Source organism: Cyprinus carpio, chromosome B13 (assembly GCF_018340385.1).
Source record: "Cyprinus carpio isolate SPL01 chromosome B13, ASM1834038v1, whole genome shotgun sequence".
Taxonomy (NCBI): Eukaryota; Metazoa; Chordata; class Actinopteri; order Cypriniformes; family Cyprinidae; genus Cyprinus; species Cyprinus carpio.
In genome coordinates this window covers 30,339,653-30,362,765 of record NC_056609.1, presented here as the reverse complement: position 1 = coordinate 30,362,765, position 23,113 = coordinate 30,339,653, and the positions used below count along the sequence as shown (strand labels likewise).

The 23,113-nt window shown below is 41.1% G+C and overlaps 1 protein-coding gene across 1 annotated transcript in view; it reads right to left on the bottom strand.

The window, feature by feature from the left end:
• Positions 1–23,113, bottom strand: part of LOC122139488 (NLR family CARD domain-containing protein 3-like) — a 55,769-nt gene that overhangs the window by 30,359 nt on the left and 2,297 nt on the right. The window contains exons 4-5 of the mRNA XM_042737616.1: positions 20,852–22,660; positions 19,532–19,702 (exon numbers count right to left, since the gene is read on the bottom strand). Of these exons, the coding sequence (XP_042593550.1) occupies positions 19,532–19,702; positions 20,852–22,660 (1,980 nt within the window). The remainder of the gene's footprint in view (positions 1–19,531; positions 19,703–20,851; positions 22,661–23,113) is intronic.

Here is a 23,113-nt window from a genome sequence, read left to right as displayed (position 1 = left end):
ATCGAACATGTGCGCGGCTCATCTGTAGTACGAGCCCGTTTACTCTCTGCGCTGTTTTCATCTCCTGCGCTGTGCATCACCTGACCGTCTCCATCACCTAGCGGCTTTCCCAAATCCAACTCGGCCTGGATCATTTCTCGTGTGCGCATCTTTTTCCCCACATCCAAGTAATGATCTTTATATCGTGGATCAAGCACAGTCGCGATGCAGTACAGGGGTTCTGAGTCCGCCTGACTAAATCGTGTGCTGACAGCTTCTAAGAGGGCACTTTTAGTTGTTTTCACTCCGTGGTCTGTTTCAGCCTCTTTGTTTAAAAGACGCTTTAGTGCTGCAAGTAAGGGTATGACGTCTGCCACAGATGCATCAGATGAGCTTATCTCTTTTGTTATCTGCTCAAAGGGGGCGAGAAGAGAGAGAACGTTCTCGATTAACACCCACTGGTATGCGGTGAATGTCGCGGGCAGGTCATGATCTGCTATGTATGTAGCCAAGACTCGCTTTTGCACAAAAAGGCTTTCCAGCATATAATATGTACTGTTCCACCTTGTGCTCACATCTTGTTGGAAACGTTTTTGTGGCATTCCGAACTGTTCTTGGATAGATTGTAGGCGCGCATAGGCAAGCGGTGAATGTTTAAAATGGCCAACAATTTTCCTGCCTATCACTATCACATCTGCTATACTGCGCTGACTCAACAATCCCTCGTTGACCGCCAGTTGAATTGTGTGTGCCATACACCGTATGCCTTTCAGATTGCTATCTTCCATGGCTTTAGCCATATTTCTTGCGTTGTCACTGACTACCGCATGCACTTTAGATCGGTCGATACGCCAAGTGTCAAACATGTTGGCGAACGCCTCAGATATGGCTACAGCTGTATGGGACCCTCTAAACTCTTGTGAGTGAAGCACAATCTTTTGTAGCTTGAAATCTGTGTCGATCCACTGCAGCATACTAGTGGGGCTCACATCCGAGCTCCAAATATCAGTCGTGAAGCTGAGGGCTGCAATATCTGTAGCCAAAAGCTCATGGACGTTAGTTGAAACGACGTTATACATCTCAGGTAAGCACACGTCTGAGAAATGTCGTCTACTAGGGATGGTGTAACGGGGCTCAATATGGTCTATAAGCCTGCGAAATCCAACATCCTCTACAACAGAGAATGGTTGATCATCCAATGCGATGAATTCCATTATCCTTTTAGTAATACCTTTAGCTCTGGCACTGTCATTGGCAAACTTTTTTGCCTTTTCTAAGAAGTCAGCCACAGATGGAGTGGGTGTCCTAGGACTGGGAGCTACTTTTCTTTTCGCTGCTGATGTTGCCGTTGTCCCCTTCGCCGTGTCTTTCTTGTACTCTGCATGATGTTCGGGGTGTCTTGATTTTAAGTGATAAATTAAACTTGAAGTGCTGTACGTTTTTGCAGATGCACCCCCTCTGGACAATTCAGCAGAACAATGTCTGCAAACGGCCGTTTTTGCCTCTTTCTCTGACACTTTAAAGTGCTTCCACACTGCTGACATGTTTGCTGCATAAAGCGCACGCCTCTCACTCTACGCGGGTTATTTGATTGCGTCATTAAAAACGTCATTGTCCGGCAAAATTTATTCGGCCTTTTTACTTATTACTTATTTCGGTTGCCGAACATTCGGTGCATCCCTACTGCTAGTACAGATGGTAGACAACCAAAATGGTTAATGCCGCCGCGCGTACCGCCGCCGCAGGGCCGCGGCGTTAACTGCAAATCAGACGCGTGTTAAAATCATTCGCGAAACTACCGCCAGGTGGCGCAAAGGGACGGGTTGCGAACTGAATGTAATTGTAAAATGAAAGGAAGACGTAAAACAACAATAACATTATAATATACATTATAACATCCTTAAAAGCCATTAAAGATAGGATAGTCTTAGGCTACAGTCTACTCATCAAAAAAATAAAAAAAACCTTTACACAAAGGCTCTTATGCTATTGTTTTTAAACAGTCATTATATATATATATATATATATATATATATATATATACGGATTAAAATGTTTTCATTTCGGTTCATTCTTCGTTTAATAATAATAATAATAATAATAATAATAATAATATAATAATAATCTTCAGGTTCCATTTGCAGAGCGAAATGAGAACGGTCCAGCATTTACAAATAATTCTTATTAACTCTGTTATTATTCTTGATTTTTTAAACTGCTAACACTTTGCATTTTTGAATTATGCCTTTACTATGTGACCAATAATTGTGAATTGTGACTTTGATCTCGCTGGTGCCTCACGCGCACATATTCATTGGAAACAGCAGTCGTTCACCGAGCCATGCGGCGCGAGCAGCGGGCCAATTTGGCATAATTTTGCTAATTTTTTTTTCGTCGATACTGAAACACGTGTGAAATCCAAAGCCTATTTGACCTAATGAATAAGAGTTTAGCTTCAAATGGGCAACATGTTTGGATTTGTCCCGAATGAGAGAGATAAGCCCAACATAATGTATCGCTTTATATTATTTTAAATTATTATTATTTTTGTTGTTGTTTATAAGCCTATATTATTATATAGCCTGCTGCAATTATATTTATCCATTAGAATTATATATCTGTAATTCTTGTTCTGTTCTGATAATTTTTTTAAATTTAAAGGATTTGTTGTAAAGTGAAGGGAACTAAAAATGTCCTGTTGGTACATTAGCCTATAGCATTATTAGGCCTGCCGTTATTATTTCTGAATGTAATAAAATGCAACTCTCACAAATGTAATTTATTTTTTTGTATGTTTTTATCCAGCTTTATTTTTCCATTGCATCTAAAAATGACTTTGTGCATCACATTCACTTCGTGAAAAAAAAAATATAACTTCAGATCTGCCTCCTGCGTTGCTCAGCTGTGGACGATTTCAAAATGTTTGATATAAAGGTTGCTGTCACATTTTATACAGGAATTGTTCATTTAAAAAAAAAAAAAAAAATCTAAATATATTGTTAGTTTTATGCTAACATGCACTCAAGTCTTCGGATACTATACAAGATGCAAGTTCATTTAGGCTAGCATGCACTGTGACATTTTACCGTTTCAATTTATAAACTCCTTGAGATTTTAAAGTCAGTTTAATAGTATTGAAATTCAAGTTGAATCTCGAATTTTTTTTTTTGACTTTTTCATCATAGCATTTTTTTACAAGCTGTATTCGTTTTTCTTAAGCCAAGCACCCACTTTTTTCTTTTTTTAAATCTATGAATCGCTCGCATATCTCCTACAACCTACAAATAAGGGCTAATAGAGGTTCTTTCTTTTATTATTTATTTAATAATGTTTATTCTTGAAGAAAATAAGCATTTATTCTTTAATAAAATAAGGGATCCAAATATTTGTAATGTACAATAATATAGGCCTATATCTGCCTGCAGTTAAAACGTTATATTTGTTTTGATTCATCCATTTATGTTACAATTAGCCTATTCTAAAAATAAAAATAAATAATGTCATAAAAAATGCCATCGGTCTGAATAAATTTTACCATTATAGAGTTGGGGTAGTAATTTAGGAGGTTAAAATACAGTGAAATTACATATGGCATGGGATTTTAAAGCATGACAACTGAAGGTCTATGAAACATTTGATGCATTTTTTTAAACAATGGCACTTAAAGTTTTCAACTAAAATATTACTATTTCAACCATATAGCCTGTGAATAAATAAATAAAATGCATACTTTTCAGTGAAAGAACACTGAGAGTGTAGGTTGCTTCTGGTGTTTGGATTTGTACTTCAATATAATGAGCTCCAAGTTTAAGGATAGCCTACACTAGTTGTATATATATATATATATTTTTTTTACTCTCTATTTAACAGCATTAACTTACAATGAAATACGTCTTCCTTCAGGCAGACTTAATGTTTTCCTGCCTTGCTAAATGTTGGGTCAGTGAGCGCGAGTCCCACGCGCTGTGAAGCGGGAGCAGCTTACGGAGGATTCCGCTCGGTCTTAAAGCCTTCCGCAAACGCCTACGTTCACAAATAACAATGATTTTGGCAAAAAAAATGATTAATTATCAATTGATAATTTGTTATTATTTTGGTCTAGTGAAAATAATAATATGGGCTGCGAGAAAATAATGAATAAAAAGAGAAGGGCTGCTGTGAGTGCAGGCATGTTTCAACCCAGTAACATGACAACACACCGTTCCTCACAGCTAAAAAACAGACCGAGTTCAGTTCAGATGGAGGGGGCTGGGGTGTAGTTCTGTATAGCGTGTGGGGGTCGAGATAAAGGTGTGAATTTCTTGCTCTTTCATATGGACAGTGCCTTATGAGGGTTTCAAACTTGCAGAACAGGTTTTAGGACAACTTTAAAGAAAGGTTTGATCAATTCAAATGTTGACTACTGTATAGCGCAATAAAGTTTATTAGTTATTATAACTTAATTTCAGAGGACGTTGCCTTAACTTAAAAAAAAAAAAAAAAAACTGTTGCATTAGGGCTGGGTGATAGGCCTATGGCCTAAAAAAAATCTCCGATCTCCGATTTCACAAAAAAATCCGATTTACAATTTAAATCGATTTTTTTGCCTCCCTACTTAAAATCAATATTCAAATGACAAAGAAATTGTTCAAAACAAGTTTTAATATAAAAATATATTATTTTTTAATACTAGCCCATCATGCCATCCACTCGGCGTTAATAGCTGTTCAGATTAAAACTGGCAGCTCCGCAGTGAGTCAGTGTCATGGACGGAGGACAGACCAAGTGTAGACCTAAATCAGTTTTCTAGTCTATATTTTCATCTCGTTATGCCGCTGGTTTAGGTTATGTATTTATTTTTTTTTCTTATATCAATTATTTGTAAATATAGCAGACACTGTCTAACCGTGTCTACACCGGACGGCCTTGTTCATATAGGGCGAAACATCTCTCTCACTCGGCAGTACAGTAGGCCTATGTGAGCGGAGTGGAGCAGCAGCAATTTCCCTCTAATCACTAAGCTCCTGCGTTCATTGATACCAGAAACACTGCTCCGCCTTCACTCCGTGGCTAAAGTTGAAATGTTATGTTCATAATAGCTTATAAAAATAAAATAAAAATAAATAAATAAATAAAATTACAGGAGAGTTTCAAAGGGGATTAGGCTATTGTGTGCAAACTTTTTGTCCTACCAAACGCCAAACTAATAAAATTGTCAGCATTAAAAAGGTATAATTGCTGCTTTCTGCTGTGCAAATTTTCTTTGTGATGAAAATAACAGTTTACATTTTCGTCAGTTATTTTATCTACAGATCGATGCATTTGTTACAGATTTCTGCTCATTCAAAATCAGATACAGATGAAGTAGCACTGTAAGTTTACATTTGTTTGAATGCATTATTGCGTGAATGTGCTGTATCTGTTTAAATCATGCTTTAACCCGAAAATAATCAGTAAAATAAAGACAAACTCCTTGAGAACTAGCCTGTAACATCCCGCTCGACTATTGCCGTCATTATAGTCTTCTGATCGGAGAGATTATGTGTATCAAGATATAGCTAAATATGTTTATCATGTGAATTCTTGCTAAATATGCAGTTATATTACGGGCTGTTGGCATGAATTGTATTCGTGATGGAGCGGTGCTGGAGCGAGTGAAAACCACGACGCTCCGACTTTTAAAAAATCCGCTCCTCTTTAGTCAGAATCACTCCGCTCCACTCATACTCTGCTCGGCAGCGTGTCTCAAACGCGCGGGGGAGGGCTGAGCACAATCATTCTCAAAACATAAAATATTTATTTTATTTCAATTTTCGTTTTTGTGTTTCAGAGGAAAAATCAGTGTTAGGGCATCTCTCCATTACAGACCATTCTGAAGGAAGAATTTATGCAAACGCGTATAAAATTCTTTAAAAACTTTAACAGAGATGTCTAGATGGTATTTAATAGGTCTGCTTCCCACGTAAGATTTTTCTAGTTACTAGTCGTTCATTTGTCATTATTTCAACTAATCGCAAGTTTATATTAAATTTACAACTATAATCCAGCCTTAATATATTCCACGCTCAAGAACATGCATTAAGTTCGTCACAAAGCACATGCAGAAGTAGCCTAATAATTATGAAAAAGTAGACATTTTAATTATTTATTAATAAACAAATGTTTTCTTGTCGGCTGCAAGATGAAATTCACAGTGCTGGCTCTCTCCACATGGACGCGCCTTTAAACAGAAATACAACCTTCACAGATTACATAATGCTTTCTTTTTGAATTGATTCGTTTAAAAGACATTTCAAGCTTTCTGTAGATATATTTCTCATGTATGTGAGACGCCACATTTTTCAGTTATTTCATTATTAGGAAAAAAATTACGTGATCGAGAGGGCGCCTCCCTGTCATGCATTAATAATTTTTGCACAAACACTTGAATATAAATAATAATTCACATTTTGCATATGCATTACAAAGTAAATAATTTTTTACATGCAATTATCCAAAATAAAACCAAACAAGATTTGTAATGAAGATAAAATATGTAGACAAATAAGAATAAATGCTGCGTGCACTCAGCATCATGCAGACCAAATCTTGCACTGATATTTTACGGAATATTAGCCTATACAAACCTGCATTTAAATGCGGCTGCAATCTATTTATTTATTTTATTTATTTGTTTTTACTTTACTTAAATTATATGAAAGCAAGCAAAGAAGACTCCATTTAAAATCACTGAAGTTGTCAATTAATGAAGCTCTTTTTTTTTTTTTTTTTTTTACATCGTGTGCACTTTGTTGATAAGAGGACGTTTTATTAAAACATCAATTCTTTAGAGTTGCAATGATTTAGTTAAATCGTGCATGTTTAATTTACTCGTTTCTTGTTTTAATTAGGCCTAAATAATGGGAGCGAAATTATACAGTGCCTTACGTTTTACTAAAATAAAGAAAATAATTTATAAAACACGCAAGCCTAGCTCACAATAGGCTATCACTTTTAATGATCAGATGCAAAGTAAAACACATTTTCTTTTTAATAATATAACACATAATTCATATTATATAAATAATACTGCACACTATTTAAATGTGTCTAATCTAAAATATGGTGTAGAGAAAATATAAGCACAGGCTCATAGGCTTGACATTTATCCTGCTTGAATTCGTTCTAAGAACCGCACATATCTTCATAAAGACTAAACTTTCATCTGTGAATATTAAATATTTTTTCTTTCATTTTCCCCGACTGCAATCAAATATAACACTTCGGTGAGGCAAAGCTGACGTCTATTTGCGAAAATGTGCTTTGATGCGCTTGTTTGAAAACCTGTGATTAAAGCGCCACTCAGCGGTCAAAAGCTGCAAATGCACTTTGCAGACGCCGCGGCGGCGGTACGAGCGGCGGTAGAAACGACGTTTTGGATGTCTACCTACTGTAGCTAGTTGTTTGCATTCCCTACCTCCGAAACGCAAGGTACAGATAACAGTAGTCCTTAAGAATGAGACCCAAGTAAATTTAACAATACCTCCTAGGGCTGTGTTGGCTGAAGTGCACACTGTCCAAAGTGTGTTTGAGGGAAGAAACCCTGTGAGTACTTCTGTGTGCAAAGATTCAAGTCCTGCACAAGCTAAGATTGTCCCTGACTTCGGTGATTCTCTCTTATCAAGTGAATGGAAGGAAAGAATAACCGATCTAGTGAACTCCATGCCAGATGTATTCGCACTGCATGATTTGGATTACGGCCACACTGACAAGGTAAAACACCACATCAATCTCAGTGACAACATGCCCTTCAAGCAGAGGTCCAGGCCTATTCATCCCCAAGATGTCGATGCAGTAAGAAGGCATCTCAAAGAACTTCTCAATGCAAGTGTCATCAGAGAATTGGAGTCTCCCTTTGCCTCTCCAATAGTAGTGGTAAATAAGAAGAACAATGATGTACGTCTCTGCATTGATTTTAGGAAGTTGAATATACAGACCATAAAAGATGCATATGCTCTGCCAAATTTGGAAGTAGCCCTCTCAGTTCTATTTGGCTCCAAATGGTTTTTCAGTCCTCGACTTAAAGTCAGGCTTCTATCAGATTGATATGGAAGAGGCTGATAAACAGAAAACAGCATTCGTCTGTCCTTTAGGGTTCTATGAATTCAACCGAATGCCACAAGGGGGTCACAAATGCGCCAAGTTCATTTCAAAGACTAATGGAGCGGTGCATGGGCGATCTTAACAGGAGAGAGGTATTGGTCTTCACTGATGACCTTATAGTCTTCTCTAAAACGTTAGAGGAGCACGAAGCCCGACTCCTGCAAGTCTTAAAGTGTCTGACAGAGTACGGACTAAAACTTTCCCCCACAAAATGCAAATTCTTCCAAACATCGGTCCAATACCTAGACCATATAGTATCTCAGAATGGAGTCGAGACGGATCCAGCCAAGATTGAAGCCCTCAAGACCTGGCCAAGGCCCAGAAACCTCAAAGAGCTCAAATCTTTTCTCGGATTTGCGGGTTACTACAGGAGGTTCATCCAAGACTTCTCTAAGATGACAAGACCTCTTAATGACCTTACAATTGGATATCCCCCTCTGCAGAAAAAACAGAGACGAGACCCAAAGAAGAGTATACAGTACTGGGATCCTAAAGAGCAGTTCGGGGACCGATGGACCCAGGAATGGCAGCGGTCATTCAACATCATTACTGAAAAGCTGACTTCAGCTCCAGTCCTCGGATTTGCTGATCCTAGCCTTCCCTATGTGTTGACAACGGATGCGAGTACCACTGAACTTGGAGCTGCCCTTTATCAAGAGCAGGATGGCCGAATGAGAGTAATTGCTTTCACGAGTAGAGGACTAACAAGAAGTGAAACAAAATATCCCGTGCACAAATTGGAGTTCCTCGCGCTCAAGTGGGCGGTCACTTCAAAATTCAGTGACTATCTGTATGGAAGAGAGTTCACTGTAATAACAGACAGCAATCCACTCACCTATATCTTAACATCTGCAAAGCTTGATGCGACCAGCTATAGTTGGCTGTCCAGCCTATTGACATTTAATTTCAAAATCCAATATTGTGCAGGCAAGTGAAATCTAGATGCAGATGGGCTCTCAAGACGTCCTCATGACAGGCCTGTGGACGACTTTGTCTCCCAAAAAGAGCGTGAAAGAATCAATCAATTTACTCTTCATCATTTAGCAGACTCTGAACAGCCAACAATCCTGCCAGCAGCAGTGAAATCCCTCTGTGAAAGACACCAAGTATATCAGAGCTGTGATGTTCCTGACCTGTCATGTTTCCAACCTACGGTGTTTGAATCACTGTCTCTCAGTGCTAGTGCGGTATCTCAAGAATTTCAGCAAGAGGACGCTCATGGTCTTCAGGTTCTTCCCCGAATGTCTGAAGAGGAGCTGAAGGAATGCCAAAGAGCTGATCCAGAACTCAAAGAAAATATTAAACATCTTGAGTCTGAGAGGAAACCAGATGGGAAAGTAGAGCCTGTAGAGGTAGCCTTATGGCTAAGAGAGTGGAACAGATTGGAGTTCAAGAATGGAGTTTTATTTAGAAGGAGGCAAGATCGGGGAGGTGTGCTGTATCAGTTGGTGTTACCTGTGGACTTCCGGAAAAAGGCGTTACAAGCCCTGCACAATGACATGGGCCATCTCGGAATCGAGAGGACCTTGGACCTGGCTAGGTCATGGTTTTACTGGCCAAAGATGGCGATGACTGTGGAGGAGAAGATAAAGATCTGCGAGCACTGTGTGAAGCGAAAGACCTGACCTCCTGAGCGAGCCTGCACCCCTGGTGAACATAATGACAAGCAGACCCCTCGAGCTAGTCTGCATGGACTTTCTGTCGCTTGAACCTGATCGGAGTAATACAAAGGATATTCTAGTAATCACAGATCATTTCACCAGGTATGCTGTAGCTATACCCATCAGAAACCAGAAGGCTGAAACCGTGGCAAAATGCTTGTGGGATAACTTTCTAGTCCATTACGGGTTTCCAGAGAAACTCCACAGTGATCAGGGGCCCGACTTTGAGTTGAAGCTGATCAAGGAACTGTGTAGCATTGCAGGAATCCGTAAATTGAGGACGACACCTTACCATCCCCGTGGCAACCCTGTGGAGCACTTTAACAGGACACTGCTTCAGATGTTAGGGACCCTGGATGACAAGGGAAAGACCTGCTGGAAGGACTTTGTGAAACCGTTAGTCCACGCATATGATTGCACTCGTAATGACTCGACAGGATTCTCACCTTACGAGCTGATGCAAAGGCAAAGGTGACGTCTATTTGCGAAAATGTGCTTTGATGCGCTTGTTTGAAAACCTATGATTAAAGCGCCACTCATCGGTCAAAAGCTGCAAATGCACTTTGCAGACGCCGCGGTGGCGGTACGAGCGGCGGTAGAAACGACGTTTTGGATGTCTACCTACTGTAGCTAGTTGTTTGCATTCCCTACCTCCGAAACGCAAGGTACAGATAACAGTAGTCCTTTAAGAATGAGACCCAAGTAAATTTAACAATACCTCCTAGGGCTGTGTTGGCTGAAGTGCACACTGTCCAAAGTGTGTTTGAGGGAAGAAACCCTGTGAGTACTTCTGTGTGCAAAGATTCAAGTCCTGCACAAGCTAAGATTGTCCCTGACTTCGGTGATTCTCTCTTATCAAGTGAATGGAAGGAAAGAATAACCGATCTAGTGAACTCCATGCCAGATGTATTCGCACTGCATGATTTGGATTACGGCCACACTGACAAGGTAAAACACCACATCAATCTCAGTGACAACATGCCCTTCAAGCAGAGGTCCAGGCCTATTCATCCCCAAGATGTCGATGCAGTAAGAAGGCATCTCAAAGAACTTCTCAATGCAAGTGTCATCAGAGAATTGGAGTCTCCCTTTGCCTCTCCAATAGTAGTGGTAAATAAGAAGAACAATGATGTACGTCTCTGCATTGATTTTAGGAAGTTGAATATACAGACCATAAAAGATGCATATGCTCTGCCAAATTTGGAAGTAGCCCTCTCAGTTCTATTTGGCTCCAAATGGTTTTCAGTCCTCGACTTAAAGTCAGGCTTCTATCAGATTGATATGGAAGAGGCTGATAAACAGAAAACAGCATTCGTCTGTCCTTTAGGGTTCTATGAATTCAACCGAATGCCACAAGGGGTCACAAATGCGCCAAGTTCATTTCAAAGACTAATGGAGCGGTGCATGGGCGATCTTAACAGGAGAGAGGTATTGGTCTTCACTGATGACCTTATAGTCTTCTCTAAAACGTTAGAGGAGCACGAAGCCCGACTCCTGCAAGTCTTAAAGTGTCTGACAGAGTACGGACTAAAACTTTCCCCCCACAAAATGCAAATTCTTCCAAACATCGGTCCAATACCTAGACCATATAGTATCTCAGAATGGAGTCGAGACGGATCCAGCCAAGATTGAAGCCCTCAAGACCTGGCCAAGGCCCAGAAACCTCAAAGAGCTCAAATCTTTTCTCGGATTTGCGGGTTACTACAGGAGGTTCATCCAAGACTTCTCTAAGATGACAAGACCTCTTAATGACCTTACAATTGGATATCCCCCTCTGCAGAAAAAACAGAGACGAGACCCAAAGAAGAGTATACAGTACTGGGATCCTAAAGAGCAGTTCGGGGACCGATGGACCCAGGAATGGCAGCGGTCATTCAACATCATTACTGAAAAGCTGACTTCAGCTCCAGTCCTCGGATTTGCTGAGTCCTAGCCTTCCCTATGTGTTGACAACGGATGCGAGTACCACTGAACTTGGAGCTGCCCTTTATCAAGAGCAGGATGGCCGAATGAGAGTAATTGCTTTCACGAGTAGAGGACTAACAAGAAGTGAAACAAAATATCCCGTGCACAAATTGGAGTTCCTCGCGCTCAAGTGGGCGGTCACTTCAAAATTCAGTGACTATCTGTATGGAAGAGAGTTCACTGTAATAACAGACAGCAATCCACTCACCTATATCTTAACATCTGCAAAGCTTGATGCGACCAGCTATAGTTGGCTGTCCAGCCTATTGACATTTAATTTCAAAATCCAATATTGTGCAGGCAAGTGAAATCTAGATGCAGATGGACTCTCAAGACGTCCTCACGACAGGCCTGTGGACGACTTTGTCTCCCAAAAAGAGCGCGAAAGAATCAAGCAATTTACTCTTCATCATTTAGCAGAATCTGAACAGCCAACAATCCTGCCAGCAGCAGTGAAAGCCCTCTGTGAAAGACACCAAGTGTATCAGAGCTGTGATGTTCCTGACCTGTCATGTTTCCAACCTACGGTGTTTGAATCACTGTCCCTCAGTACTAGTGCGGTACCTCAAGAATTTCAGCAAGAGGATGCTCATGGTCTTCCGGTCCTTACCCGAATGTCTGAAGAGGAGCTGAAGGAATGCCAAAGAGCTGATCCAGAACTCAAAGAAAATATTAAACATCTTGAGTCTGAGAGGAAAACCAGATGGGAAAGTAGAGCCTGTAGAGGTAGCCTTATGGCTAAGAGAGTGGAACAGATTGGAGTTCAAGAATGGAGTTTTATTTAGAAGGAGGCAAGATCGGGGAGGTGTGCTGTATCAGTTGGTGTTACCTGTGGACTTCCGGAAAAAGGCGTTACAAGCCCTGCACAATGACATGCGCCATCTCGGAATCGAGAGGACCTTGGACCTGGCTAGGTCATGGTTTTACTGGCCAAAGATGGCGATGACTGTGGAGGAGAAGATAAAGATCTGCGAGCACTGTGTGAAGCGAAAGACCCCTCCTGAGCGAGCTGCACCCCTGGTGAACATAATGACAAGCAGACCCCTCGAGCTAGTCTGCATGGACTTTCTGTCGCTTGAACCTGATCGGAGTAATACAAAGGATATTCTAGTAATCACAGATCATTTCACCAGGTATGCTGTAGCTATACCCATCAGAAACCAGAAGGCTGAAACCGTGGCAAAATGCTTGTGGGATAACTTTCTAGTCCATTACGGGTTTCCAGAGAAACTCCACAGTGATCAGGGGCCCGACTTTGAGTTGAAGCTGATCAAGGAACTGTGTAGCATTGCAGGAATCCGTAAATTGAGGACGACACCTTACCATCCCCGTGGCAACCCTGTGGAGCACTTTAACAGGACACTGCTTCAGATGTTAGGGACCCTGGATGACAAGGGAAAGACCTGCTGGAAGGACTTTGTGAAACCGTTAGTCCACGCATATGATTGCACTCGTAATGACTCGACAGGATTCTCACCTTACGAGCTGATGTTCGGGAGGCAGCCCCAGCTACCAATCGATCTGGCCTTCGGTTTACCTGCTGACAACTCATCCAAATCTCACTCAAGTTTTTTCAGGAATTTGAAGGATCGTCTGCAGGAGAGCTACAGGGTAGCAAGTGAGAACGCTTAAAAAGTAGCAGGACGTAATAAGAAGAGGTTTGACGAGCTAGTGGTCACCTCATCCCTTGAAGTCGGAGATCGTGTCCTGGTTAGAAACGTCAAGCTGAGGGGAAAACATAAGTTGGCAGATAAGTGACAGAAAGAAGTTTACGTCGTGGTCAAGAAAGCTGTTGACTTACCAGTCTATACCGTTCAATCAGAGGGCAAGGATGGGCCACTTCGTACATTGCACCAAGACTTGCTTTTACCCTGTGGATTACCCTGAAAGTACATCTGAAGATTCTGAATCTGAAGATGACTATACAAGTTATACACCTGAGTACTTACCAAGTGTTGAAAGTAGAATTCTCCCCTATTCTAGACCTCAGAAGCAGTCAAGTGTTGGAGTGACGACAGAAGTATCTCCTGAAATGAGGACTGTGATTAATACAGACCCTGAGCAACCTACTCCAGTGAAATTACAAATGAACTTACCCGACATATCTGTCGCTGGGGAGGGAATTCCGCTGGATGACCCTGAAAGAGAGAATACACTGGTGATAGATCTTGTGGGAGTAGATGTGTTAAGTGACTTACCGGTAGGAGATGACCCAGGACTAGTGGAACAGAGAGAGGAATTAGATGAACCAGCATCTAAGATCTCCAGTAAGGATAACAGGACTGATGTGCTGCTGCAAGATGAAGTCGTTGATCAGAGAAACCCTCAGAGTGACCAGATAGTGGTTGACCAGGTTGGAGAAGATGTCCAGAGGCATTCGCAAAGGCACCATGAGCCACCAAAAAGGCTTCAGTATTCTCAGTTGGGTAATCCCCTTTCTCTGGTCATACAGCCCTTACTGCAGGGACTCAGTACAGGTTCACTGCATCATTGGAGGATTTTGACTGCCCTGGGGAAGCTTCTCCTAAAATGCAAAGTGGATGTCCTTCTGCTGTGATTTCGCAGCCTAAGAGATGCAGTGGGACCTGCATAGCTTCAAGGCGGGGAGAATGTAATCCGGGTAACCCAGGCTATCAGTGAAGAAGATAAAAGATAAGAAAAAAATTAAGAAAAGAAAATATAATTTATAAGAAGTTATTGGATCATTAACTGTGTCAGAGTGATGGGCTATTTAAGAGTTAGTTATAGCAGTGAACTGAGTAAGCTCCGCCTACCTGCCACTTTCTAAACGTGTGTGAGAAAGTTCTAGATTTTCCGAGAGAGGAGAGAGAGAGTGAGACAAGGCAGCTGCACGGAGTGATCTTCAACCCCCTCCACATTAAATAATCAACATAAATACTAAACTGTTCCTATAAAACAAAAAACCAGAATCTCATAACTAATCCTATAACATGAAGAAGCTGTCGCCAGAGAAGCGGATAAGGCGGGGGCTTGTGAAATAGAGACCGATGCAGACGCACGGAGCATCAAAGTGCCACAATTGAACTTCCTTATTTGAAAATATATCAATTCCTTTCCTTGGTGAGTTACAGTTCAAACACTACCTTGATATTAATGCATGTAAAGTGCTGCGAACTTGATAGAGAATCGATATGAGGTATGTTTATATAGGCCGCGTGCGTGCCGAAGTTGATAGCATATGGGCTAAAGCTAACGCACGTGTAAAATTGCTAATGAGCTAACAAAGTATCATAAAGTATGGTATTTAAGTGTCAATGTGTTCAATAAGTGTTAAAGTGTTGAGTTAATGTATTATCTGAAGTGCACACATGATTTGATGATGAAATTGTTTGAATTGAACATTGATTATTGTTCTGCCTTGTGTTTCTACAAAGCTGTTTCCCTTTCAAGGGAACTTCGAACTGCGTCCTCTAGGGGTCGCTATGGGGAACACCTCGTCGTGACCCGTGTCTGAAGCATACAAATGAAAAAACACCAACGAGTTGGCCGGCGACAGCCTCTGACGTCACTACCGGTGCGACTATAAAACAGGCACCGGGAAAACACGTCATTCCTCTTCTTCGTCTTCACTGACTGTTTTATTCTTTCTCTGTAATTATCATGGCATCCACTAGCAAGGCGTTTAGGCAGTGTGTACATCCGTGTCGGAGTTATTTGACACCTGATGACACACACAGTCTTTGCGTCTTTTGTTTGGGCGAAGAGCACGCACGCGACGTCCTTGAGGGGGCGATTTGCGTGCATTGCGAGCGTTTTTCTATGAAAAAGCTACGCTCTCGTCTGTCTCTCTTTTCGAGAAAAGAGGGACAGCCATCTGCTTCCCGCGGTTCAGGACCCGCCGCTGCTGAGGCACGGAGGAGAATGAGCTCGTGGGGATCGCAGGTGGATCTCGCTGAGGAGTTTAGAGAGGGACTTTCCCTTTCACGCTCTTCGACGGCAGACGAGAGTGAACTTCAGGAAGAAGATGTGTTGTCATTAACACTTTCTGATACTGAAGTTAGTGCTCTGCTGGGTTCTGCCCAGGAAGAGCAGGAGATGTCTGAGGGTGAAGAAGCTGAGGCTGAGCCTTCTCAATCTTCCTGCCCTGCATATGCGGAGCTGTTAGAGGTTATGGAGCGCGCCACGGCAAAGTTGGACTTGCCATGGAAGCGTGCCAGCAAAGTGACGCCGCGTGGTCGCCTCTACGAGCGTTATTTGTCTGACCATAGCCCTCCAGCCCAGGTGAGCCTTCCATTTTTGCCTGATTTACACACAGAAATCGAAAAAGAATGGAAGAGGCCATTTTCTTCTCACATCCATCGGTTTCAGCATACGAGTTATGCCAACATCGAGGGGATGCGCGAAAGCGGCTATGAGAAGATGCCCCCTGTAGAAGAGACGCTGGCTAGCTATCTCTCTGTGGGGGAAACATCCTATCTTAAACCTCCCTCTTTGCCATCTAAGCCCCTACAGGATACATCCCACTTAAATGGCAGAGCATACGCAGCAGCAGGTCAGGCTGTGGCTTCGTTGCACATAATGGCAGTGCTTCAGGCTTATCAGGCTGATCTGCTGAAGGACCTGGATAAAGGCAAGGGCCTTTCAGCTGACCAGGTAGCCGAGCTGCGCCGCACCACAGACCTCTCTCTCCGTGCTACCAAGCAGGCCGCCTCCGCCATGGGTAGGTCTATGGCAGCCATGGTGGTAACGGAGAGACATCTGTGGGTGAACCTGGCAGACATAGGGAGGAAGGAAAGGGGCTTTCTTCTCGATGCTCCGGTCTCGCCTTCTGAACTTTTTGGTACCTCCGTCGAGATGGTGGTCGAGAAGTTCAGGGAGGCAAGGACGCGCTCGGCTGCCTTTAACAAAAAGGGTCACCTATGAGCGTGCTACTCTGAATTCGGAGTTCTCTTCTCATATGAGATTGAGTTCGCTGTTTTTCCCCAGAGCGCTCCAGCTGTATTTGAAATGCGAAACCATTTCATCTATGAGCTGCTCTATCAGAGTGCCACGAGAGCCCCTCCTTAGAACAGTATTTGAAAATTTATGATATGGTAAGTGTGCACGTGAAGTCTTTGCACACTTTCTGAAATCCACACTGTGGTAAGTTCGCACGCTAGTACTCTGCGTTCTTTCTAAAATCCTATATGGTGAGGGCTTCGCGCGGTTGCTTCGTGCCCCTTCTTGAGCTGGTAAAAGCCCCGTTCATCTTGGGCGCCACTCCACCCATGTATCCTCAGATACCTATCTAAACAGGGTGTTGCTACTGGAGATCTGTTAAGACAGCTCCTTCAGCAAGCTTTTGCGGAAGCAAGCTGTAGCCCCTGTGTGACAGGCAAGACTTAGTATAAAATGCTAGGTTCCTAGCCATATCCCTTTAAAGGAATCTTTCCTGATTCCAAGCCTTTAGCTCTACCACCGGGCCGAGGCCCTAACAATTAAGTTGGGTATGTAGCTTAGGCCTTTGGCCGTAAGGGGTATTGTCACAGACAGCCGTCTTAACGTCCCGGGGGCAACTCCCATTGAAATGGTAGAGTTGGTACTTAGTGTTCGCCATGATTCTGGCCTGCACTCCCCTCAGCATGGCCGCGTGGGTATACTGTTCCCCATAGCGACCCCTAGAGGACGCAGTTCGAAGTTCCCTTGAAAGGGAACGTCTCAGGTTACGAATGTAACCATGGTTCCCTGAGTAGGGAACGAGACACTGCGTCCTCTAGCTCCCTGCCAAGCTTCGGATGCAAGCTTCAGACGAAGAAGTGAATAACGTGTTTTCCCGGTGCCTGTTTTATAGTCGCACCGGTAGTGACGTCAGAGGCTGTGGCCGGCCAACTCGTTGGTGTTTTTTTTCATTTGTATGCTTCAGACACGGGTCACGACGAGGTGTTCCCCATAGCGACCCCTAGAGGACGCAGTGTCTCGTTCCCTACTCAGGGAACCATGGTTACATTCGTAACCTGAGACGTTTTGTTTGTGAGATTTGAGTTTTTCTGTGACAAGTTTCCTGAATTCATGCTGGACGCACGATGTGCAATTTGTATATGGCGAGCCACCCACAGAACAATTTTCTCTGAGTTGAACTGTTCAACCTGCTGATTCCAAGTACCTAGAAAGTTCCAAAGAGTAATAAGAGGAAACACTGTAATTTATTTTACACTTTGTCAAATTGTGATCATACATGATTCATCTATTCAAAGAAAATAGAGAAAACCATTTTCTAATATAAAATCAAGCTTTACTCAGTTAAGAGGCTCAGTGTTGGCTATTCACTCGCCTGCTGTGTTACCTTCCTCTCTCCAGTAGTTGCACCTTTCTTCTGATCAGTTGGCCCATATTGAACGTTATACTAGTGTGACACGCCAAACACGTTACACACTACAAGGTCTTGAGGGTCTTTCCTTTTATCAATGATAATGCTGAACGCTGAAGTGATTGTAACTTTCATTCAGTTATTGATCACTGTAATACTGAGTTAAAACTTAACACATTCAGACTCTTGTCTGTTCAACTCTAAACCTCTGAGATATTCATCCTGCAGTAAGTCACAGAGACTCTGGATTACTATTTTACATGTTATCTGAAAGTTCATTATTGATCAAACTATCATAAGCAAAGCATGTGATGTAATTGAAATGAATGAAATAAACTTAATCAGAGTCAATTCTGCTGAAATTTGTTTAAACTGAACATTGCTAATTTTATTCTTAGAACTGACATTAAAGGATGTTTTACTGGGGACAAAGACATGTGTGACTATCAGAGAGATCTTACCTCAGTTTCTCCAGTTTACAGTGAGGATTCTGTAGTACATCAGAGAGCAGCTTCACTGAATCTCTTAGTTTATTCCATGACAGACTCAGTTCTCTCAGGTGTGAGGGGTTTGATCTCAGAGCTGAAGTCAGAGCAGCACAACCTTTATCTGTGACGCCACAATCACTCAACCTGTAGAGAACAATGACACACTCTTCACTCTCTCAGATCAGATCAGTTTAGCTGTGAATCCATTATTAAAGATAAAGTACAAATTTAAAGCACAAATCAATATGTTTGATGGATCACTGATATCTAAAATGTCACAGAACACAAAACATAATCACAAAAACATACAAAGTCTCATTCAAGCAGGATACATAATATTTATCATATGCACTATATCTGTATTTCATGCAAAATGTGTGTCTTATGCAAATCTGTCTTAATTGATGACACTATTCACTACATCAGTGTTTCCCAACCACTCTAGGACAGGGGTTTTCAACCTTTTCAGACACGGCCCCCTAGTGATTGCCCCCTAGTGAATGGCTAAAGATTTGCTGGCTCGAATTCATAAATAGTCTACTCGAGGGTATGCCTCTGAATAAGCAGATGCTCGTGCCCCACAGAAAACCCCTGCATTAGTGTGCTGTGTCAGATTATCAGGTGTGCCATGTAAAATTATCACAAACTTAATATCTCTATTACATTTCGTTATCAGTGCTATTGGTCATTGTTACTGTATGTCTGTTTGAGGGTTTTACAAATATGTAACCAATGAAAAGCATTCGAAAGAGCTTGTGACTAAACCTCATAACGCCATTGGATCCAGATGAAAATGTAATGCAATTGATTTACTGTCTTAGATTAACTGCTCATTCTAATGATGGAAAAAATCATATATGAAGCCAAAATACCAACTCTGACGATGCAATGTTTAATTATTGGGGGGGGGGGGTGGGGGGGTTACTTATCAAATCTGTGCCACGGCTGAAAAACGATTGGGAAACACTGCACTACATAGCATGTGTGAGTCATATACAATATGATCTTACCACAGTATCTCCAGTTTACAGTGAGGATCCTCCAGTCCAACAGAGAGCACCTTCACTGAATCTATTAGTTTATTCCACGACAGATTCAGCTCTCTCAGGTGTGAGGGGTTTGATCTCAGAGCTGAAGACAGAGCAGCACAACCTTCATCTGTGACGCCACAATTAATCAACCTGTAGAGAGATGAAAATCATACATGTGAAACACTATCAAACGGCTGTCAAAAAACAATTACACAACTTGCTGCAATGAACAACAATTTGCAATTCCAATACAATTATATTAAGTCAAACCATGAGAAAAAAACTGCACATGCATTTATTAATATAACATTTTCCAAGTTTCATGGGCAAACTGACACACAAAAATTGTTAAGACTGGATTAAATCAACATTCATGTATTAATTGAATAAAATTGTAAATGTAGGTAATTGTATTGTAAAGGAGTAAAAATGAAATTAATTTAATTTAACTTCTAACTGGTTTAACATGTTTAAAACTAATCCACATTCTGGACTGTGAACTGGCAGATAGTTCTTGTGTTTTAATGTAAGTTTGAGTCTAAATCTTGTCATTCAGATGCCCTTCTGTAACAGTAAAAAAAAAAAAAAAAAAAAAAAAAAAAAAAAAATATATATAACACATACACATAACACACACACATAAACATAAAAAACATATATATATATATATATATATGTATATATATATATATATATATATATATATATATATATATATAGAGTGTCATGGTCATATAATTAGAATATTATCAAAAAGTTGATTTATTTCACTAATTCCATTCAAAAAGTGAAACTTGTATATTATATTTGTTCATTACACACTGTCCCTTTCATCATTTTTGATGATATTCTAATTATATGACCAGCAACTGTATATATAACAAACAATTGTTATTAATAACTTCTTGTAGATTTCAAATGTGTCTTCAAAATGTGTGTTCAAATAAGCTGCTGTTTTGCTCCAGTAACTGATTCATCAGATTTGAGCTGCTGTATATATGAGCTGCTTCTCCACTTGTTTGGTTGCTCTTGATTTCTGCTTGGTCTTTTATGCCAAATGAAAAATATTTAAATTACATGTTAATTTTAACATATTTAATTTGAAAACCTGAATTATTGTTGTGACTTTTCTGACTTTGTTTGAATGCCTGAAGAAATCTTTTACCGTGTCTCTGTATTGAAAACACATCAAAATCCCAATCACTAAAATAATAGCTACAGCGCTGAAGATTTATGAGCTTTTAACTTTGATTTTCTTAATGTTTTAACAGTGAAGAGATTGTTCTCATTGATACTTACTGAACTGATCTGGATTCTTTAATCACAGGCAGCAACTTCTGAAGAACTTTCATATTTTCAGGATTATTCGTTTCTTTAACAAATTTATCAAGACGAAACTCCTTCAATTCATCTTCTGATGTCAACAACACAAAAACTAAAGCTGACCACTGAGATGAAGAGAGTTTGGTTTCCTTTATTCTTCCAGATGTCAGATACTGTTGTATTTCCTCCACTAGTGAATGGTCACCCAGTTCATTCAGACAGTGGAACAGATTGATGGATTTCTCTGGAGAGTCAATGGTCCTGATCTTCTCCTTGATGTACTCAACTGTTTTCTCATTGCTGTCAGAGCTGCTTCTTTTCAGCTTCATTATTCGTTGCAGGAGAATCTGATGAGACTCCACTGACAAACCCAGAAGGAACCGCAGGAAAAGATCCAGATGTCCATTTTTACTCTGAAGACCCTCTTTCACAGCTCTCTGATGCACCTCAGATAATGAAACATGTTCTGATGAACTGAGTTGAAACCATTCCTTCACTTTAGACCAAAAACTCTGTTTCTTGATTGGCTCAAACACATTTATGTTGTGATTTGTACAGGAGATATGTACATATAGAGCTGCTAGATGTTCCTGAACTGTCAGATGAACAAAGCAGAAGACTTTCACCTGAAACAAGACAAACTCCTCTCTGAAGATCTGAGTGCACAATCCTGAGTACACTGATGCTTCTCTCACATCAATGCCACACTCTCTCAGGTCTTCCTCGTAGAAGATCAGGTTTCCTTTCACAAGCTGCTGAAAAGCCACTTTCCCCAGTTTGAGGATCATGTCTTCATCTGTCACCTTCTTCTCATAGTGCTTCTCATGTTTGATGTTGGTCTGAAGGATCAGGAAGTGTGTGTACATCTGAGTGAGAGTCTTGGGAATCTCTCCACTCTCTGCTGGACTCAACATCTTCTCCAGAACAGCGGCTGAGATCCAGCAGAACACTGGGATGTGGCACATGATGTAGAGGCTCCTTGATGACTTCAGGTGTGAGATGATCCTGTCGGCCAGACTCTGATCACTGATTCTCTTCCTGAAGTATTCCTTCTTCTGTGGCTCATTGAAGCCTCGTACCTCTGTCACTCGATGGACACACTCAGAGGGGACGAGATTAGCTGCTGCTGGTCTGGAGGTGATCCAGATGAGAGCAGAGGGAAGCAGATTCCCCACAATGAGGTTCACCAGCAGCACGTCCACTGAGGCTGATTCAGATATATTACACAGTTTCACTTTGCTCTTAAAGTCCAGAAACAGACGACACTCGTCCAGACCATCAAAGATGAACAACACTTTATATTCATCACTGGATATTTCCATTTCTTTAGTTTCAGGGAAAAACACTTGAAGAAGATCTGAAAGACTGAGTGTTGTGTCCTTCATCAGATTGATTTCTCTGAAAGGAAGTGGAAATATGAGCTGGACGTCCTGATTCTCTTTCCCTTCAGCCCAGTCCAGGATCAGCTTCTGCACAGAGACTGTTTTTCCAATGCCAGCGACTCCCTTTGTCATCACAGTTCTGATGGCTTTGTCTTGTCCAGGTAAAGGTGTAAAGATGTCACTGCATTTGATGGCTGTGTCCTCTGTTGCTGCTCTCCTGGACTGTGTCTCAATCTGTCTCACCTCATGCTCATTACTGATCTCTCCACTCTCACTCTCTGTGATGTAGAGCTCTGTGTAGATCTCATTCAGGAGTGTTGGGTTTCTCTGCGTCGCTGTTCCCTCATACAGACGCTCAAACTTCTTCATTAGATTTGATCTGAACGTGTTGAGGACTTCATGGCTGGAAAATTGAAATACCATATTATTACATAAATAACAGAGATAAATGTACAGAGCAAAATGTATTTTTGTTTTCTGTGTTATGAAACACTGAACATATCATAGGGTTTATGCAAATTATACAAATTATTGATTATGTATTTGAGTAATGTGTGATGATGCATTGCATTAAAAAAAATCCCACAGTTTACCTCACACCAGGATACGTGCTGTCTTGTGGTTGATTCATAGACTGGTCATATTTCTTACAGAAGGGTCTTTTTACCAATATTTACCTCAAAACAAAAATCAAACAAACAAACAAACATTATATTACACTCATTACATTTTAATCACAAACTTAATGACAGATGTGACTTTATTAAAAATGCACCTACTAAAGGTCACAGTAAATGTAAATAAATGAATAATTCTACTCTGTGCTTTATATCTGCTCGTTGTCATTAGATTTACT